General features: G+C 44.8%; 1 protein-coding gene across 1 annotated transcript in view; it reads right to left on the bottom strand.

The window, feature by feature from the left end:
- The window catches only part of ptpn23a (protein tyrosine phosphatase, non-receptor type 23, a), a 69095-nt gene that overhangs the window by 42092 nt on the left and 9426 nt on the right, over positions 1-17577 (bottom strand). Inside the window, exons 2-4 of the mRNA XM_059974322.1 lie at positions 12185-12259; positions 8379-8506; positions 7024-7100 (exon numbers count right to left, since the gene is read on the bottom strand). Of these exons, the coding sequence (XP_059830305.1) occupies positions 7024-7100; positions 8379-8506; positions 12185-12259 (280 nt within the window). The remainder of the gene's footprint in view (positions 1-7023; positions 7101-8378; positions 8507-12184; positions 12260-17577) is intronic.

Raw genomic sequence — 17577 nt, forward strand, 5'->3', positions numbered from 1 at the left:
TTGCACTCAGCGCAAATTTGGCAGTCCCTGGTCATCGTCCTGATGTCCTCCAGGGAGTATGGCAGGTTCCGATCTTTCACAAAATGGTAAAATCGGGTGACCCCCGGATGGCAAAGTTGTGCATGAAGGGTGTACAGCTGGTCGAGCTATGTGCTAGCACATGTTCCCCGGGATAGGGCATCAGGGGGCTCATTGAGTCTGCCAGGCCGGTACAGGATATCATAGGTGTAGGTGGAGAGTTCTATTCTCCACCGCAAAATCTTATCATTTTTGATTTTGCCCCGCTGTTGGTTGCTGAACAGGAACGCAACCGAGCGCTGGTCGGTCAGCAAGGTGAACCTTTTGCCAGCAAGATAGTGCCTCCAGTGCCCAACAGCCTCCACTATGGCCTGGGCTTCTTTCTCCACCGCGGAGTGCCGAATTTCGGAGCCTTGCTACTGGTCTGCCTTCCTGATTGAGGGTAGCAGCCAGAGCAAAATCGGAGGCATCACACTCCACTTGGAAGGGAGCAGTCTCGTCCACGGCATGCATCGTAGCTTTGGCAATGTCCTCTTTAATGCAGCTGAAGGCCGCGCGGGCCTCAGCAGAGAGGGGAAACGAGGTAGACTTGACCAGGGGGCGTGCTTTGTCTGCGTAATGGGGGACCCATTGGGCGTAATAGGAAAAAAAACCCAGGCACCGTCTGAGGGCCTTGAGAGTGGTGGGAAGAGGGAGTTCTAACAGGGGGCGCATACGTTCAGGATCAGGGCCAATAACCCCGTTTTCCACGACATACCCCAAGTATAGCAAGGCGGGTGGTTCCAAACACACACTTGTCCCTGTTATAAGTAAGGTTCAGAGCTGCGGCCACTTGGAGAAATCGTTGGAGGTTGGCGTCGTGATCTGGCCTGTCGTGACCACAGATGGTGATGTTATCCAGATAGGGAAATGTGGCCTGCAGTTGGTACTGGTCCACCATCCGGTCCATTTCCCTCTGGAAGACAGACACCATTCGTGACACCGAAAGGGACGCGCAGGAAGTGATAAAGCCTGCCGCCCACCTCGAAGGCGGTGTAGGGGCGGTCCTCTGGGCAGATGGGGAGCTGGTGATAAGCGGATTTCAGATCTATTGTTGAGTGCACCTTGTACTGAGCAATCTGGTTGACCATATCCTTGATGCGGGGTAGGGGGTACGCGTCAAGCTGCGTAAACCTATTGATGGTTTGACTATAGTCCACCACCATCCTATTTTTCTGCCCAGTCCGAACAACAACCACCTGGGCCCTCCAAGGGCTTGAGCTTGGCTCAATGATCCCCTCCCTGAGCAGCCGCTGCACCTCCGACTGAATGAAGGCCCTGTCCCCCGCGCTGTACCTCCTGCTTTTAGTTGCCATAGGCTTACAGTCAGGGGTCAGGTTGGCGAACAGCGGTGGGGGAGGGACCTTGAGAGTGGAGAGGCTGCAAGTAGTGTCGGTAGCGCAGCTGTCGGCCTGGTTCTAGATGGGATGTGTGCCCCCGTGTGTGTGTGTGTGGTCAGTAGCGGGGTATGTGAAGAAGTCCCACAAAACTGAGTATTCCTAACAGTGAGTGGTGGGAGGGGCCCATCGTATGCCATAGTCACACTTTCGAGATGGCTCTGGAAGTCCAGCCCCAATAGCACAGGTGCGCACAGATTAGGCATGACCAGTAGCTCAAAGTTCCGATATTCTGTGCCTTGCACCACCAATGTCACTACACAACCCGCCCGGATGTCTGTGGACTGCGACCCAGAAGCCAAATGGAACCTCCGACTTACCGGCCGCGTTGCGAGTCCGCAGCGTTGCACTGTGTCCGGGTGAATAAAACTCCCAGTGCTGCCCGTGTCAAACAGGCATCTAGTCCTGTGCCCTTCCACCCGGATGTCCATCATGGACCTTGCAAGCTGGTGTGGGGCGCTTTGGTCGAGAGTTACAGTGGCCAGAGTTGAATCGCCGTCGGGGTACCCGGTAAGCATCGGAGGGCCGGGGGCGGGGCATGCTGACGTCGACAAAGATGGCCGCTCACATCCGGGGTACCCGGTCAGCATCCGAGGGTCGGGGGCGGGGCGTGCTGACGCCGACAAAGATGGCCGCTCACATCCGGGGTACCCGGTAAGCATCGGAGGGTCGGGGGCGGGGCGTGATAACGTCAACAAAGATGGCCGCCCACATCCGGGCATGCAAGATGGCGGCCCCCACGTTTCACCCGCAGCGCTGCACTCCGCTCGCGGTTGAGACTTACAGACCTTGGCGAAGTGGCCCCACTTTCCGCAGCTGGAGCAGGTCGCTTCTCGCGCTGGACAGCGTTGTCGAGGGTGTTTTTTATGGCCGCAGAAATAACACACGGGCTTCTGACGGGCCACTGCCGTGGTCAGGGTCGGGGAGCTCGTGGAATCGCGACTGGCAGTGGCGTTGGCGAATTCGCTCCCGGGAGCCGGCGGTGGCGGGGTCTGAGGTGTCCACGGAACCGGCGGGGAATCACGCGACTGGACAGCGTCAGCATTATGCAAAGCAGCTTCTAGAGCCTTGGCCGTCTCTATCGCCGAGCGTAAGGTAAGGTCGGCATTTTCCAGCAGCCGCTGGCACATGTACACTGACCTCAGTCCCGTCACAAAGGCGTCTCGCACCAGACATACGCCTGCTGCTGTCTGACGCGGATTTCAGTGACCCCCGGAAGGTGGCAGCCCGGGCGGACTTGCTGTGGAACGCCAAAAAGGTGAGCGGGGCGTCCATCGCACAGATCTCCCAGCCACGCTCCCGGCAGCAAACCAGTCCAGGCCCGGCCGCAGAGCCTGCCAACCCCCGGCCCAATGAACACTGGTGCTTCTACCACCAGCGGTGGGGCGCAGAAGCCCGCCGTTGTCGCCCGCCCTGCAAGTTCCTGGGAAACACCAGGGCCAGCCGCCGCTGATGGCTACGGCGGCTGGCCATCGGGATAGCCTCCTGTATGTGTGGGATAGAAGGTCGGGACGCCGGTTTTTGGTCGATACTGGGGCTGAGATCAGCGTTTTACTCCCGACGAGTTACGACACCCGCAGCAGGGAACCGGGTCCCCCCCTGAGGGCCGTGAATGGCAGCACAGTAAGGACCTATGGCACCCGTCAGGTGCAGCTACAGTTCGGCTCCAGCCAGTTCACGTGGGACTTCACACTGGCCGCCGTAGCCCAACCGCTTCTGATGCGGATTTTTTGCAGGCTCACAGCCTACTGGTCGACCTGCCCAGGAAGAGACTGGTCCACGCCGAGACCTTTCAGACGTTCTCCCTGGGTGCAGCCCAGTTGCCAGCCCCTCACCTCGGCTCCATCACGCTGTCCGACAACGACTTCACCAGGGTCCTGGCGGATTTCCCATCGGTTCTGGCACCGCAGTTCACAGCGGCCATGCCCAGGCACGGCGTACAGCACCACATCCCGACCCAGGGACCACCCCTCCACGCCCGCGCTCGGCGGCTTCCCCCGGACAAGCTCCGACTGGCAAAGGAGGATGGAGGAATTGGGGATCATCCGGCGATCCGACAGCCCATGGGCCTCCCCCCTGCACATGGTGCCCAAAGCGACGGGGGGCTGGAGACCGTGCGGCGACTACCGCAGGCTGAACGAGGCTACCACACCGGACCACTACCCTGTGCCACACATTCAGGACTTTCCAGCAAACCTGCACGGCGCACGGATCTTCTCCAAGGTAGACCTCGTCCGAGGGTACCATCAAATCCCGATGCATCCTGACGACGTCCCCAAAACAGCTCTCATCACCCCGTTTGGCCTTTTCGAGTTCCTCCGCATGCCGTTCGGCCTGAAGAGTGCCGCACAGACGTTCCAGCGGTTAATGGACGCGGTGGGACGGGACCTGGACTTCGCGTTCATCTATTTGGATGACATCCTCATAGCCAGCAGCAGTCATCAGGAGCATCTGTCCCACCTCCGTCAACTCTGCGCCCGACAGAGTGAGTACGGTCTTACAATCAACCCCGCCAAATGCCAGTTCGGACTCGATACCATTGACTTCCTGGGCCACAGGATTACTAAAGACGGGGCAACCCCTCTGCCCGCTAAGGTAGATGCGGTCCGCCTCTTTCCCCGACCCACCACGATCAAAGGCCTTCAGGAATTCGTAGGTATGGTCAATTTCCACCGCCGCTTCCTCCCTTCAGCTGCCCGGATCATGCGCCCCCTGTTCGCCCTGATGTCGGGTCTGAGCAAGGACATTACCTGGGACGAGGAGTCCGCCGCCGCTTTCATTCAAACGAAGGAAGCTTTGGCGAATGCCGCGAAGCTAGTACATCCCAGAATGGACGCCCCTACCGCCCTCACAGTGGACGCATCTAACACGGCAGTCGGTGGGGTGCTGGAGCAACTCATCGCAGGTCGCTGGCAATCCCTGGCGTTTTACAGCAAACACCTGCGACCACCCGAGCTCAAATACAGTGCTTTCGACCGGGAACTGTTGGCGCTCTACCTGGCAATCCGGCATTTCAGGTACTTCCTAGAAGGTCGGCCCTTCACCGCGTGCACGGACTCCGCAAACAGGTCAGTGAATGGGCCAAAACGTGCATGCACTGCCAGACGGCCAAGGTGCAGCGGCACACCAAAGCCCCACCGCAGCAGTTCCATCCCGCCCACCGGCGTTTCGACCACATTCATGTGGATATCGTGGGCCCCCTGCCAGTGTCGCGCGGAGCGCGGCACCTCCTGACTATTGTGGACCGGTTCACAAGATGGCCAGAGGCGGTCCCGCTCACCGACACCACCTCCAAATCTTGCGCCCGAGCCCTGATCGCCACCTGGATATCTCGCTTTGGTGTACCAGCCCACATTACCTCCGACAGAGGCGCCCAGTTCACCTCCAGCCTGTGGTCAGCTATGGCCAGCCTTTTGGGGACTCAGCTGCACCACACCACTGCCTACCACCCACAGTCGAACGGGCTAGTGGAGCGTTTCCACCGTCACCTGAAGTCGGCCCTCATGGCCCGCCTGCGAGGAGCCAACTGGGCGGACGAGCTTCCCTGGGTCCTACTCGGCATCCGCACAGCGCCCAAGGACGACCTGCTCGCCTCGTCGGCCGAGTTGGTATACAGCGCGCCCCTGGTCATCCCCGGGGAGTTCCTACCAGCCCCAAGGGGGGCAAGAGGAAGATCCCGCAGCAGTCCTGGGCAGACTACGCGAGAAGCTCGGTAACCTGGCCCCCATACCCACTTCACAGCACGGGCGGCACCCGACCTGCGTACCCAAAGATCTACAGAACTGTAAGTTTGTGTCTGTACGAAGGAGCAGGCATCAGCCACCGCTGCAGCGGCCATACGAGGGGCCGTTTATGGTGCTCCGGAACAACAGGTCCACGTTCGTGCTGGACGTTGGGGGGAAAGAGGAGGTTTTCACGGTGGACCGCCTCAAACCGGCCCATGTGGACCTGGCGCAACCGGCCAAGTTTCCGGCACCTCGGCGCAGAGGCCGACCTCCCAAGCAGGTTCTGGCCCAGACTGTGGACAGTGGGGGGTGTATCGCCGGTTCTGGGGCGGGGTTATGTGGCGACCCATTTCCTGGCACATCCGAACCGACTCACAATTAGATAGCCTACGGGGGTTTGCGAGCACAGAGCTTTGGAGCCTCTGCGCCATGGGGGGCAGGTTGAGGGAGGCTTAAAAGTGAGGCTGAAGATTTCGAATAAAGTTTTTTCCTTCGACTGCAGTTACCGACTCCGTGTCGTAATTTTAGCGCTGCGTGTAGCACACTGCTACATTATGTCCTTTGAACAGCTATCCAATAAATATAATTTGCCTAAAACTCATTTTTTTAGATCCTTGGAAGTTAGAAATTTCTTGAATAATTATGTTACAGTCTTTTCTGAAATCATGTCCCATGGACATTACCGAAAAATTTTTAGCTCTGAGTCTTTGCCAGAAGGATTTAGTAGCTATCATTTATAATATGATCATGAAAATACAGCCAGGAGTATCAGAAAAAAATTGAGAAGGAATGGGAAAAAGAACTTCACTGTCTTATACTCACTGAGCAGTGAGAGAAAATTTTACAATTAGTCAATTCTTCTTCAATTTGTGCTAAACATGCCCTAATACAATTTAAGGTTGTACATAGGGCTCACATGTCCAAGGATAAACTTGCTCGATTTTATTATTATGTTAATCCAACCTGTGACAGATGTCATTCTGAAGTCTCTTCATTGACCCACATGTTTTGGTCTTGCCTGTTTGCAAGATTATTGGAAAGATATTTTCAGTATTATTTCAAAGCTCTGAATATCAAATTGCAACCACATCCTATTACTGCAATTTTCGGTTTACCAATGATGCTTAATAGTTGTTTATCCTCCTCAGCCCGGCAGATGATCGCATTTGTTACATTAATGGCTAGAAGATCTATCCTATTGAACTGGAAAGAAAGTAATCCTCCAACTATATTTCAGTGGTTTTCTCAAACTATTTCTTATTTGAGTTTAGAAAAAATTAGAAGTGATATCTTTGACCAGTTAAATTTGAAGAAACTTGGAGACCATTTATTCAACATTTTCATATGAGCTAAACTGACTTTTCCTAAACCTTACTTTTATTATCCTTAATTATTTGGATGGAGGTGCGGAGTTATTGACGCTACTGTGTAGATTTGACATAATGCAATGACCCATGTTGATTAGGTTTTTTTTTCTTTTTTGGGGGGGGTTCTTATTTACTCCATTTTGTGTAACCACTGAGTTTGGGAGGTTATATATGGATTATCATCTATTTGTATTTATACTTTGATCTATTAATTCTGTACTCTCAAGCTCTTTGTATTCATGTTTCATTTATATTTGTTTAAAATTAATAAAATAATTTTAAAATATATCCAAACTATTGATATACACTTGTGAATACCTTCTGAAGTAGCTTTTCAATCATTTAATTCATCAAACCACATTACCCTATTATGAGGAACAAGGGTAGGAATATACACAGCAGATAAATACAGGGCAAAAACAAATCATGAATTTCAAAGATTACTGCCAGTGTACAAATTGAACAATGGTTACTTACCCAAATTATAAAGAATGCAGGCCTGCTCATAGCAAATCTCATCAACCGTTACTGCCTTGCCAGAAAAGATTTCAGTCCTGTCATTTTAAAAGAAGCAGATTAGGTTATCAGTTACCTATACATATTCCTATAGAATTATTTTTTTTTAAGTTTGAAGATTCAATGATTATTGAAGTAGTCAGCTATAGAAGTTACAACAGGACAGTTCATTATTTCAACGTCAAGTTCGCGTGACTGAACATTTGCAAACAGCAATTCGAAAGGAGAGGGTGACCAAGCCATGGTACCACATTGGTATCAACAATTTAGGTAGGAAAAAGGATGAGGTCCTCTGCAAAGAAATTCAGAAGCCAGAGCTAACTCAAATCTGGCACCTCTGATTACTCTGTGTTAATCTCTGATCTGGGCATCAACAGACCTAGATACCAAAGCAGTATAAAGAGTGAAAGATAACGGAAATGGATGGCAACATTCAGGGACCCAACACCGACGGTAGTTTGATAATGTGCTGCTGGACTTCATGAATGAAGGCAAGTAGATGATGAGTATTTTCTACTGTTCAATTCTTATTTTTTAGGCTATAACAGCTATGGAATGGCAGGGCAGCTCTATCAAATGGAGAGCATTTAATACCACAAGGACACTTCCAATGACCGAAACAATCATACTTGAACTGAAGTGTCCCCAGATACGACCACCTTGAACTCTGGATTACAAAGCTGGAGTATTAACTGAATTCACAACAGATGTAGGACAATGAGAAGTTTGTTATTAGAAAGTTCGTGCCACACCACATATACGTTAAGAGTAAAAGGCAGATAGGAAACTGCCAAGCTGACTAGAAAGACCAGTAAATGAGCACAAAGCTATGGGAACAATGCAGGTAGTGCAAGAATACATGCTGCTCACAAACAGATTTTCTCTTCTGAATACTGGTGGAGTCTGTGAACCCTCAGGAGAGTACAGCTAGAGTCAGGAGTGTGGCAGTATGAGTGCAAAACACGTAATGATAGAGGAGTCAACAGTTAAGGAGATAGAGAGAATTTGTGTAGCCATAGAAGAAATTTGTTTTTTGGGAATAAATGTCATACTTCCATGTTTGTCTTTTAAGGTTGGATTTTAAGTAGATAGTAGACTGTAAACGGGCTTTAACAGATAAAAACAAAATGAGCAAGTGGGCAAGAACATGGCAAATGGAATACAATGTGATCAAAATATGCGGTCATTCACTTGGTGCTGAAAACAGAAAAGCAGAGGATATAATGAAGAGTCCTGAGCATCAGTGGGCAGGTGACAACCCATGCTTCCAATTAAAAAAAAATGAAATCTCCTCAGATGCAAAATACTGTTCTAACCATGTAACTGGAACTGCTGCTTCCTCTCCTGACCCCATAGGAATGCGACTCTGCAGATAATGAAGCTGTCCAAAGTACTTCCTCAGTGTACTGCATCCTTCAAAGTCTCTTGTAACATTCACAGCACTCTGCAATGCATAAAAAAATATTTGTGCACAACAAATAACAAACTTGAACAGACATGCAACTATACTTTCAGGCACCATTTATTTTATCTCAAGTGTCTCTGCAAAACATCAATTCTCACAGCATACAAATTACAGGTTTCCCCCACAATCCGAAGGTAGAATGTTCCTATGAAACCATTTGTAAACCAAAATGTCGTACAGCAATTATCAATAATTTATAAGGGAAAAATTTTTTGAGCATTCCCAGACCCAAAAAATAACCTACCAAATAACACATAAAACTGAAAATAACACTAACATATAGTAAAAGCAGGAATGATATAATAAATATATCATATTAAATATATGATAAATATATACCCTGTATAAAGTAGAAATACTGTAGGTACGGTGTAGGTTCACTTATCAAAATCGGGAAGACAGCGAGCCAAAATCGATTTGGAGGAAAAAAAACAGCACGTACACGCATGTGCACATACACGCCTATGCACACATACATATGCATGTATGCGCATGCGCAAACAACTGCCCGCACAAGGCTTCACGGTCATTGTAGTCTTTCTTGGGGTAAACACACTTATAAAGCAGGCATCTTTTTTTCGTAAAAGCAAAAATCCTCTTTGGTTAGCGAAAACAGGTACTAATGTAAGTCTTTCGTAACAGCAAGTTGTCGTAAAACGAACGTTCGAAAAGCGGGGGGGCACCTGTATCAAATTGCAAGTAACTGAGTACATCACGAACAGCAACATTGGATGACAATTCCTCTCAAATGAAAGTCACTTATACAATCTCGTTCTATTTTGCATTTTTTCCCCCTTGATGTTGACTGTACCATAACATCTCAGAATTTTTGATCTTAGTAAAAAAGAATTTTCAAATTATTTTTTAGTCAAATTAACTATAAAATGGAAGTTGCTTAAAAATTACAAATGCAATACAGATGGAAGCCAATAATGAACTTTACATCAAAAGTCTTCCTAAATGATACACCATTAACATTAACAAGAAAAATCACCAGGTTACCTACAGTACAGCATCATGGTATCTTCTGTCAAATGCATTTAAAAATGTGGGGAGCCTAATAAGCCAAGACAAAGCCTAGGAAATATGATTAAGATTGTATCTGTTATAGCACTGCCGCCTGATTTTGCCGGTTAAGTGCTTCCAGGTACATTTTAATATATCTGAAATGGCAGTTAAGTGCCAGAATGATAATAATGTCCTTGTTAACAGGATGGACATCAGTGTGGGGACTGTATTATGTTTATGTAACTCACTAAACTCTGCCCACTGTGGTATTGAGTATCTTTCTACAAAAGATTTGTTTTTAAAATGCTATTCAGACACCACATAAAAATCAGTCCAGCTCAAGTAACTGCTGATACTATCACAACAAACCAAAGAGACAGCAGAGGTCAAATGTTATATTAAAATATTCTATACTGCTAAGAAAACATGCATGGTGGCAGTAATGATGGTCTTAGCTATTAAAGAATGTTCAGACAAAAATATGTCATGTTATTATACTTCTCAATAGCTGATATTTATAACATTATATAAAACTCAGCTCTGCTAAGTTACTTTGGTTTCAACACCAGTTGTGATCTCGTACACAAGAACAGATTAGAAGTACTTACCATACAGGTACTGAAAAACAACCACAGGTAGTTACATTGATTACACCGTTAAAAAACATGAAGGGTAATTTAAAAATAGAGATGGGCAGAAAGAGCAATAGAATTGATTAAAATATAGGATTACAAAAATTCTTATACTTATTTTGCTGCAAGAATAAACACTGTCTCTGTTTATGTTAAAATGTATTAATTTCTAAATCACTAATTATTTTCAAATGCAATTAAAGATAGTTGGCATGAAATCAATGCCCATGCAAAGTGGCCACTTCAAACAATATAATAATGTAATAACTCAGAGTGCTGCTAATCTGCAAAATCCTAATCTGTAACAAAACAGCTAAATAATGGCACAGACTTACTTTGAAATCATGACTCAAGATTTCCAGAATGGTCGGTCAAGTTCCTAAGAAGTCCTTCTGAGTCAGGAATGATTTTCAAGTGACTGACTCGTGATAAGCTATCCTGTGCTTTTTCAGCTTTCAGCAAGTGTGTCCTGGGGTATTTTGTCCCATACATGGCTTGATGACCTTGAAGAACCTGGGAATGTCATGATTACCTGGAAGTCACTGGATTCTTTTCACCCACAGTCTGTCCTTCAGTTCACCTTTTTGCTGTACCTCAGTCTTCAACTGTTTTTAAAAGTTTCTTAATTCTCTGGACATGGAGTTTCCACCCCAAGACTTTTCCCATCAAGAAACCTGTCCTCATGCTTTACTTCTTCAAAGGTGCTAATTATAGCAAACCAGCACATTCCAGTCTCTGTGACACTACAGCTGCAGTTCACGTGGGGTTAGGTCGTTTTCTCTAAGGCTCTGGGCAGCTTTAAAATTTTTCTTTTTTTGAGAGGTCTGAGAAGCCACTAGCCAGTAGATATAAATAGAACAAGCAGTGATTCGTCCATCAGTCATCAGTACTCGTTATGGTGTAGACTCTTGTTTTAACAATACTAAACTGAAGGTGTCATTATGAGATTATTGGAAAAACAAGATGTTGGCCTTAACAACTGTAGATTCTGACTTCATTTCTAAATTCTTGCTCAAAAGGCTGCAAGGGCTAATAACCCTCAAAAGCCAAGGAAATTGGTAATAGAGTCACTAGATGTGTATGTATGTGCCCATCTCTTCCTCCCAATTAACAAAAAAAAACGCTCGGTGACTTACCAAAAAATGCTAACCAAATTTTATTCCCTCACGTTCCTCTAATGTCCCCATAGATTCTTGCTACAAAGAATAATTTACAGTGTCCAACTAAACCACCAACCACACATCTTTGGGATATGGTAGGAAATCAGAGCATGTGGAAACACACTAGGTTACTGGAAGAGTATACAAATTCCCACAAGCAGCACCAGGTCAATACTGAACCTACCTCACTGGAACTGTGAGACAGCACTAAACTAAATATGCAATGTATTATTCACAAAATGTTAATACTGTAGAAGGATAGGACAGGATAAAATAGGGAGGAAAGGGTGTTGATATTTGCTAAGCAATGATGGTTAAAAACCTGGGCCCTTGTATCTCCCTCTGCAGCTAGATCTTTGACTTCTTCACTGGGAAACCATAGTCAGTGCAGATCAGAAGTAACATCTTATCCTCGCTGATATGAACACCAGCACACCTCAAGGATGCGTAATCATTGCTCTACTCCTTCAACACCCATAACTAAATGGCTAAGCACAGCTCAGATGCCATCTACGTATAAACTTACACACACAAAATCATACATATATATTTCTTATAGTAAATTATAGGTTTTTTTTGTGTATTGTACTGTAGCTGCAAGGCAACAAATTTCACAACACATGTCCATGATATTAAACTGGATTCTGGAAGCATAAGAAACTGGATTAGCTATAACAATATTAGCTTAATGTAAAATAAGTTAATAATGTAGTTGAAAACATGCTGTCCATAACATTATGTTAATTACTTTAAAAAGAAAGCATTTTAAAATGAAACTAGTCACACAGGGTGGACAGCAACAAAGTATTCAGAAATGTCTCTAATTGGAACAAGAGTTTGGTGCTAAATGTACCTACCTGTCTGAGTTGTTCAAGCTTCTTTAATTCCTCACTGTAGTTGGAAGGATTTTCTCCATAATGCTTCAAAATGTACTGGAAAAGAAAATAAATTCAGAACCTAATAATATATTTTTCATTTTTAATAACCATCTCTTCATTACTGCAATAACTTCCACCTGTTTTTAGATTACAAGTAGTTCCTGGGTTATTAAACTGTTCTGTTCCTGAGAACTGAAATTAACCAAATTTTTCATAAGTAGAAATGAACAAAAACAGAATGGGAGAAGTTCACATCACCCTGTCACAGGACAGCATGCAGGAATGGGAAAAGCAGCTGCCAGTTGGTCTTACCAACTCCATGAGCAAGTCAGCAATTCTGCTCAGTGCTCCCAACTCAGCTGGACTCAACCCAGTACCCAATTCTTGCAACTCAGGGGTTGGGGAGAGAAGGCACAGGGAAATGCCCCATTCCCACCTGACAATGGATGCCTACAGCTCTGTAAAAGCCAGAAAAACTACCCCCATCCTTCCAGCCCATCTCCCAAATGCCAAGGAAAATACCCAACATGTCCCCAATAAAGAATTCCTGCAACACCATGGAGACTCATAAATCCACCTCATATTAGACATCTCTGAAACTGAGGGCTGGATCACTTATTCCCACTGCCTCAGCCTCAGCAGGATACAGTAGCTGTAGAGTCAGCGTCAAACCAAACTCCAAGTCACTATTTGCCCCACACTCACCTGTGAAGCTCTGCTATAATGTAAGGGAAGCTTAGCTAACTTCAAAAGATACCTAAAAATTTATCTTTTAAGTTAAAAATTCATAAGTCATCTTGCTCAACCCAGGACAGCCTGCATATTTAAGTAGCATGCATTATAAATCATTCAGCTTACCCTTAAACACAAATGCAGTTATCAAAGATTGAACAGCCACTTTTCCAAAGTCTCATTAGTCCTAATTTCACCTGACCATTCATCAGCTCAGAGATTCAACACCTGCTAAGCATTAGGTAGGAATGCAAACATGAATAGTTATGGGTATAGAACTCTCACTCGGAAAAAATCAAAATCACTAAGCAAGAAATTAGTCACAAACATATCTTTAAGCACTTTCTGCCAGATTATAATAATTTGTTCCAACTGATAACATTGCCCTCCACTGCTACGTTAGCCAGCTGGTGGTATAGTGACATCAGCAAAGGCCTTCGAGGTGAATGGTCCTGAGTTTGAGGGCCTCGCACGGTTTCTATCGTGCTGGGTTAGACGTTGAGCTAGCGACTCAACCTCGTAAAAAGGTCAAATGCTACAGAAACAGCAAAAATGCTACCCGATGTGCCACAAGGCATGAAAAGGAACGGCTACTTTGTTCTGGCCATTAAAACACGAAAAACAAGATCAAAGAAAGTTTAAAATTTGTAAGGATATCTAGTCAATTATGTTTGAGCTGATAGAATAAAGCTATGCATCCGAATACAGACTGAGTACCCCTTATCTGAAAACCTACAAAACTCAATAATTTTCTTTTGAACGCTGACATGCCACAAATGGAAAACTTCATAAGACAATCAACAATAGGTGCAGAAGTAGACCATTCGGCCCTTTGAGCCTGCACCGCCATTTTGAGATCATGGCTGATCATCTACTATCAATACCCGGTTCCTGCCTTGTCCCCATATCCCTTGATTCCCCTATCCATGATACCTATCTAGCTCCTTCTTGACATTGGGAAGGTTTCCAGTTGATGGGCAAGTCTGTGCATCACGGTTCTGAGAAATGACCTCACAAATGTAATGGACAGAATTCAATGAAAAATAGAAAAAAAATTGCATGAAGCAAAAAATTAAGATCTCAATCATGTGGTGAAAGAGTGGATTCATCAATGTCTGAGTGAACTTAAGTCATTTAACAGTATGCTGACCATGAAACAAGCAAAGATCTTTCATGACAAACAGGAAATTGAAGGCAATTGTGAATATTCAGCAGGCTGATTGAAGAAATTTAAGAAAAGGGCATAGCATTAAATTTTTAAAGACTATTTTTTAAAGATAAAGCATCTGCCGATCATGAAGCGGCAGAGAAATTCACTGATGAGTTTGAAAAGATCGTCACTGATAAAAAGTTAACACCAGAACAAGTCTACAATGCTACTTTTTATACCTTAAATGAAACCCAACAAAAAAATAGAAATACAAGTGCTGCTTTTGTTACACTATATACATTACTTTTACTGTTAAGTATATACGTGTGATGAACAAGTGCAAGACAAGGACTGCTTACTGATAGCACATAGTTTCAGAGTTGAAAATGATGCCAATCCCAAGGTATCTTATTATATATTCCATAATCCAAAATCTGAAACAGCTCCAGCCCCAAGTATTTTGGATAAGGGGTACTCAAAGTGTACCAGCATCATTATTCATTTATTCAGACATACAGCATGGACCAGGCCCTTACAGCCCAATGGAAATCAAAGACGGTTCTACAAATCCATTTCCAAATATCTACTGAACCGTTTCTATCTCTACTACTCTCTGACAATGAATCTATAATTCCTACAAACTCAGGATTTAAAAAATCTCATTACCCCTCTAATTCTTCCAGTTGCTTTAAATCAAAGTACTTTGGTCTTTATTATCTCTGCTGAAGAAAACAATACTATTTTATTTACTCTGTTTAAGGCCCCAATGCAAACAGTCTTTCCTTTTTCCACTATTTCCAATTTTTACTGAATAATTTTAATGCAATCAGATTTCCCATCATGTTAATCAGAATCTTATGCAATAAGCTGCAATCAAACTGGTACTATTTACCGTTTTAGCATATCCTCTCTGATCTCATTAGAGAGTAAATGAAAACATCCCACCCATGTTTTAATCAGATTATTAACCTGCCCTGTAACCTTAAAGGATGTATGAACATATTTTTAATGCAGTCTGCAAACCTTCCACCCCATCGCCAACCAATTTTTATATTATTTTCAGAACATTATCACGCATTAAAGTCTGCATCATCAATACGTTACAAAAATCAAAGCTCAAAGTACCAAGTCCTGCTGACATTGAGTAAAGGTTGTTGTTATGGTACCACTCAGCCAGATTCCCTCCTATATGCTGATTCATCACCACTACCTTTGATTCAGATCATGACAGTGATGCCTTCAGCAAACTTGACTATGGCATTGGAAGCTGTGCTTAGCCATAGTCATGAAGTGCAAAGTGAACAGAGCTGGGGACTAAGCACACAGCTCTGGTGGTGTACCTGTATTGATGGAGATTGTGGAGATGTTGTTGCCAACCCTGAACTGACTGAGGTCTGCAAACAAGGAAATCCAATTGCACAAGGAGATACTGAGACCAAAATCTTGGAGCTTATTGATTAGTTCTGAGGGGATGGTGGTATTGAATGCTGAGCTTCAGTCGATAAAGAGTATCGTGATGTGGGCATCTTTGCTGACAAGATGATTCAGAGTTGAGCGAAGAGCCAGTAAGGTGGCATCTGAGTGGACTTCTTACTCTGGTAGGCAAATTGAAGCAGATCCAAGTTGCTTCTCAGCCAGGAGTTGATTTGTTTCATCACCAACCTTTCAAAGCATTTCATCACTGTGGATGTAAGTGCTACTGGGTGATAGTCACTACGCTCTTCTCGGGCATCTGTATAATTGAAGCCTGCTTAAAGCAGTAGATAACACACACTACTAAAGCGAGTAGTTAAAGATCTCAGTGAACGATCCAACCAGTTGATCAGCACAGGTCTTTAGTACTTGGCCAAGTATCCTATCTGGGCTGCATGCTTTTTGTAGGTTCACCCTCCTGGAGGTTGCTCGCACATCAGCCTCAGAGACTGCAATCATAGGATCATCAGGGGTCCTCCATGGTCATGATGGTTCCTCCATGTTTTAAGTATCAAAGTAAACATAGAACACACTAAGCTCATCTTGAAGCGAAGCCCTGCTGCTGCCTATGTCGCTGGATTATAAGAGGTGATAGTAGTCAAGCCCTGCCACAACTGTCAAGCACCTTTTGCTGATTCAAGTTCAGTCTGGAATTAACATTTCCCCTATGAGGTAGCTTTCCGGAGATGGTATCTGGACCTCTTGGAATTTTCTTGGTCACCAGACAAAGATGGCACTGATGAACCACAACAATGTTCTGTGGGCTGCAGACAATGCTTCTAAATATTCTTTTAAACACATCTCTTTTGAATTTCACCACAATCTGCAGCATGTAATTTCCTACTAAACAATGTACTTTTAAAATTAACTGAATGATCTGCAGATTTCATGACTGTCTGAAGGACTTGGTGGACCAGGCGGGTATGGCACCTTTAAGTGGATAATGGTTCATCGCTGTTGCCAAATGTGAGGCAGGAGAGGAAGGGTCTCCAAGCCAGGGTGAAAGATAGAGGGATGAGGCCCTCTCTACCCAGCATCTTGTTGACAAATATACAATTGCTGAGTACTAGCAAAACCTGTTCCATGAGTTGACTGGGTGCTCAGATCCTAGAGTCAATCTCTCTCTCCTTTTCTCCCCCAGAGATCTCCTTATAGCAACAAGCTCAATGACCAGCAAACCTTTGGCTGATGTAATTGCAAATTCATTTTGCATTCCAACCTGCCTTTGGTAATCGCTCAGATTCCTGCCATCTAAAGAATCTATCCAACTCTGCTTTAAGAACATACAAATACTGCTTCTGCCACTATTCTAGAAAAATTGTTTCAAAGATCCAGTAGACTCAGTCTTAATTGGGAACCTCCTAGTTTCTATACATGACCCTAACTCTAGAATCTCTCACAACAATAAACAACCTCTTTCTATCCACCCAGTCAAGATTCCTCTAACACTTAGAAAAATGTCATGACTGCAATGAAAAATAGAAAATTTTACAGAACTTGAGAGAATAAATATTAAGATCATCTCCCCAAAGACTCATGATCGCAAATTAAGTCATCGGCCATCAAGCAATTGAAATACGAAGATATAAGGATTCACTCAAGGGGCAGCGAACCTTGAGGCAGAATCACTACTTACTTTAAAGACAGATATGTTTTTGGATTTTAAACACATCATCAAGGTATGGAGTCAGTACACAAGTATGCTTTCAATTTCTTGCTTGTTTCCCACAACTATTCCAAATCAGAATAATTATCACTGACATATGCCATACCATTGTGGTAGCAGTTCACTGAAAGACAGGAAAAATATGACAAGTTTCAATTTAAAAAAAACAAATATATATAGAGCAAAAGAAGTAGTGTTCATGGACAGTTCTGAAATCTGATGGTTAAGGGGATGAAGCTGTTCCTAAAGTGTTGAGTTTGGGTCTTTAGGCTCCTGCATCTCACCCCCGATGGTAGCAATGAGAAGAGAGCATGTGCAGTATGGTGAAGGCCCTTAATGATGGATGCCACC

This window comes from Hypanus sabinus, chromosome 1, assembly GCF_030144855.1.
Source record: "Hypanus sabinus isolate sHypSab1 chromosome 1, sHypSab1.hap1, whole genome shotgun sequence".
Taxonomy (NCBI): Eukaryota; Metazoa; Chordata; class Chondrichthyes; order Myliobatiformes; family Dasyatidae; genus Hypanus; species Hypanus sabinus.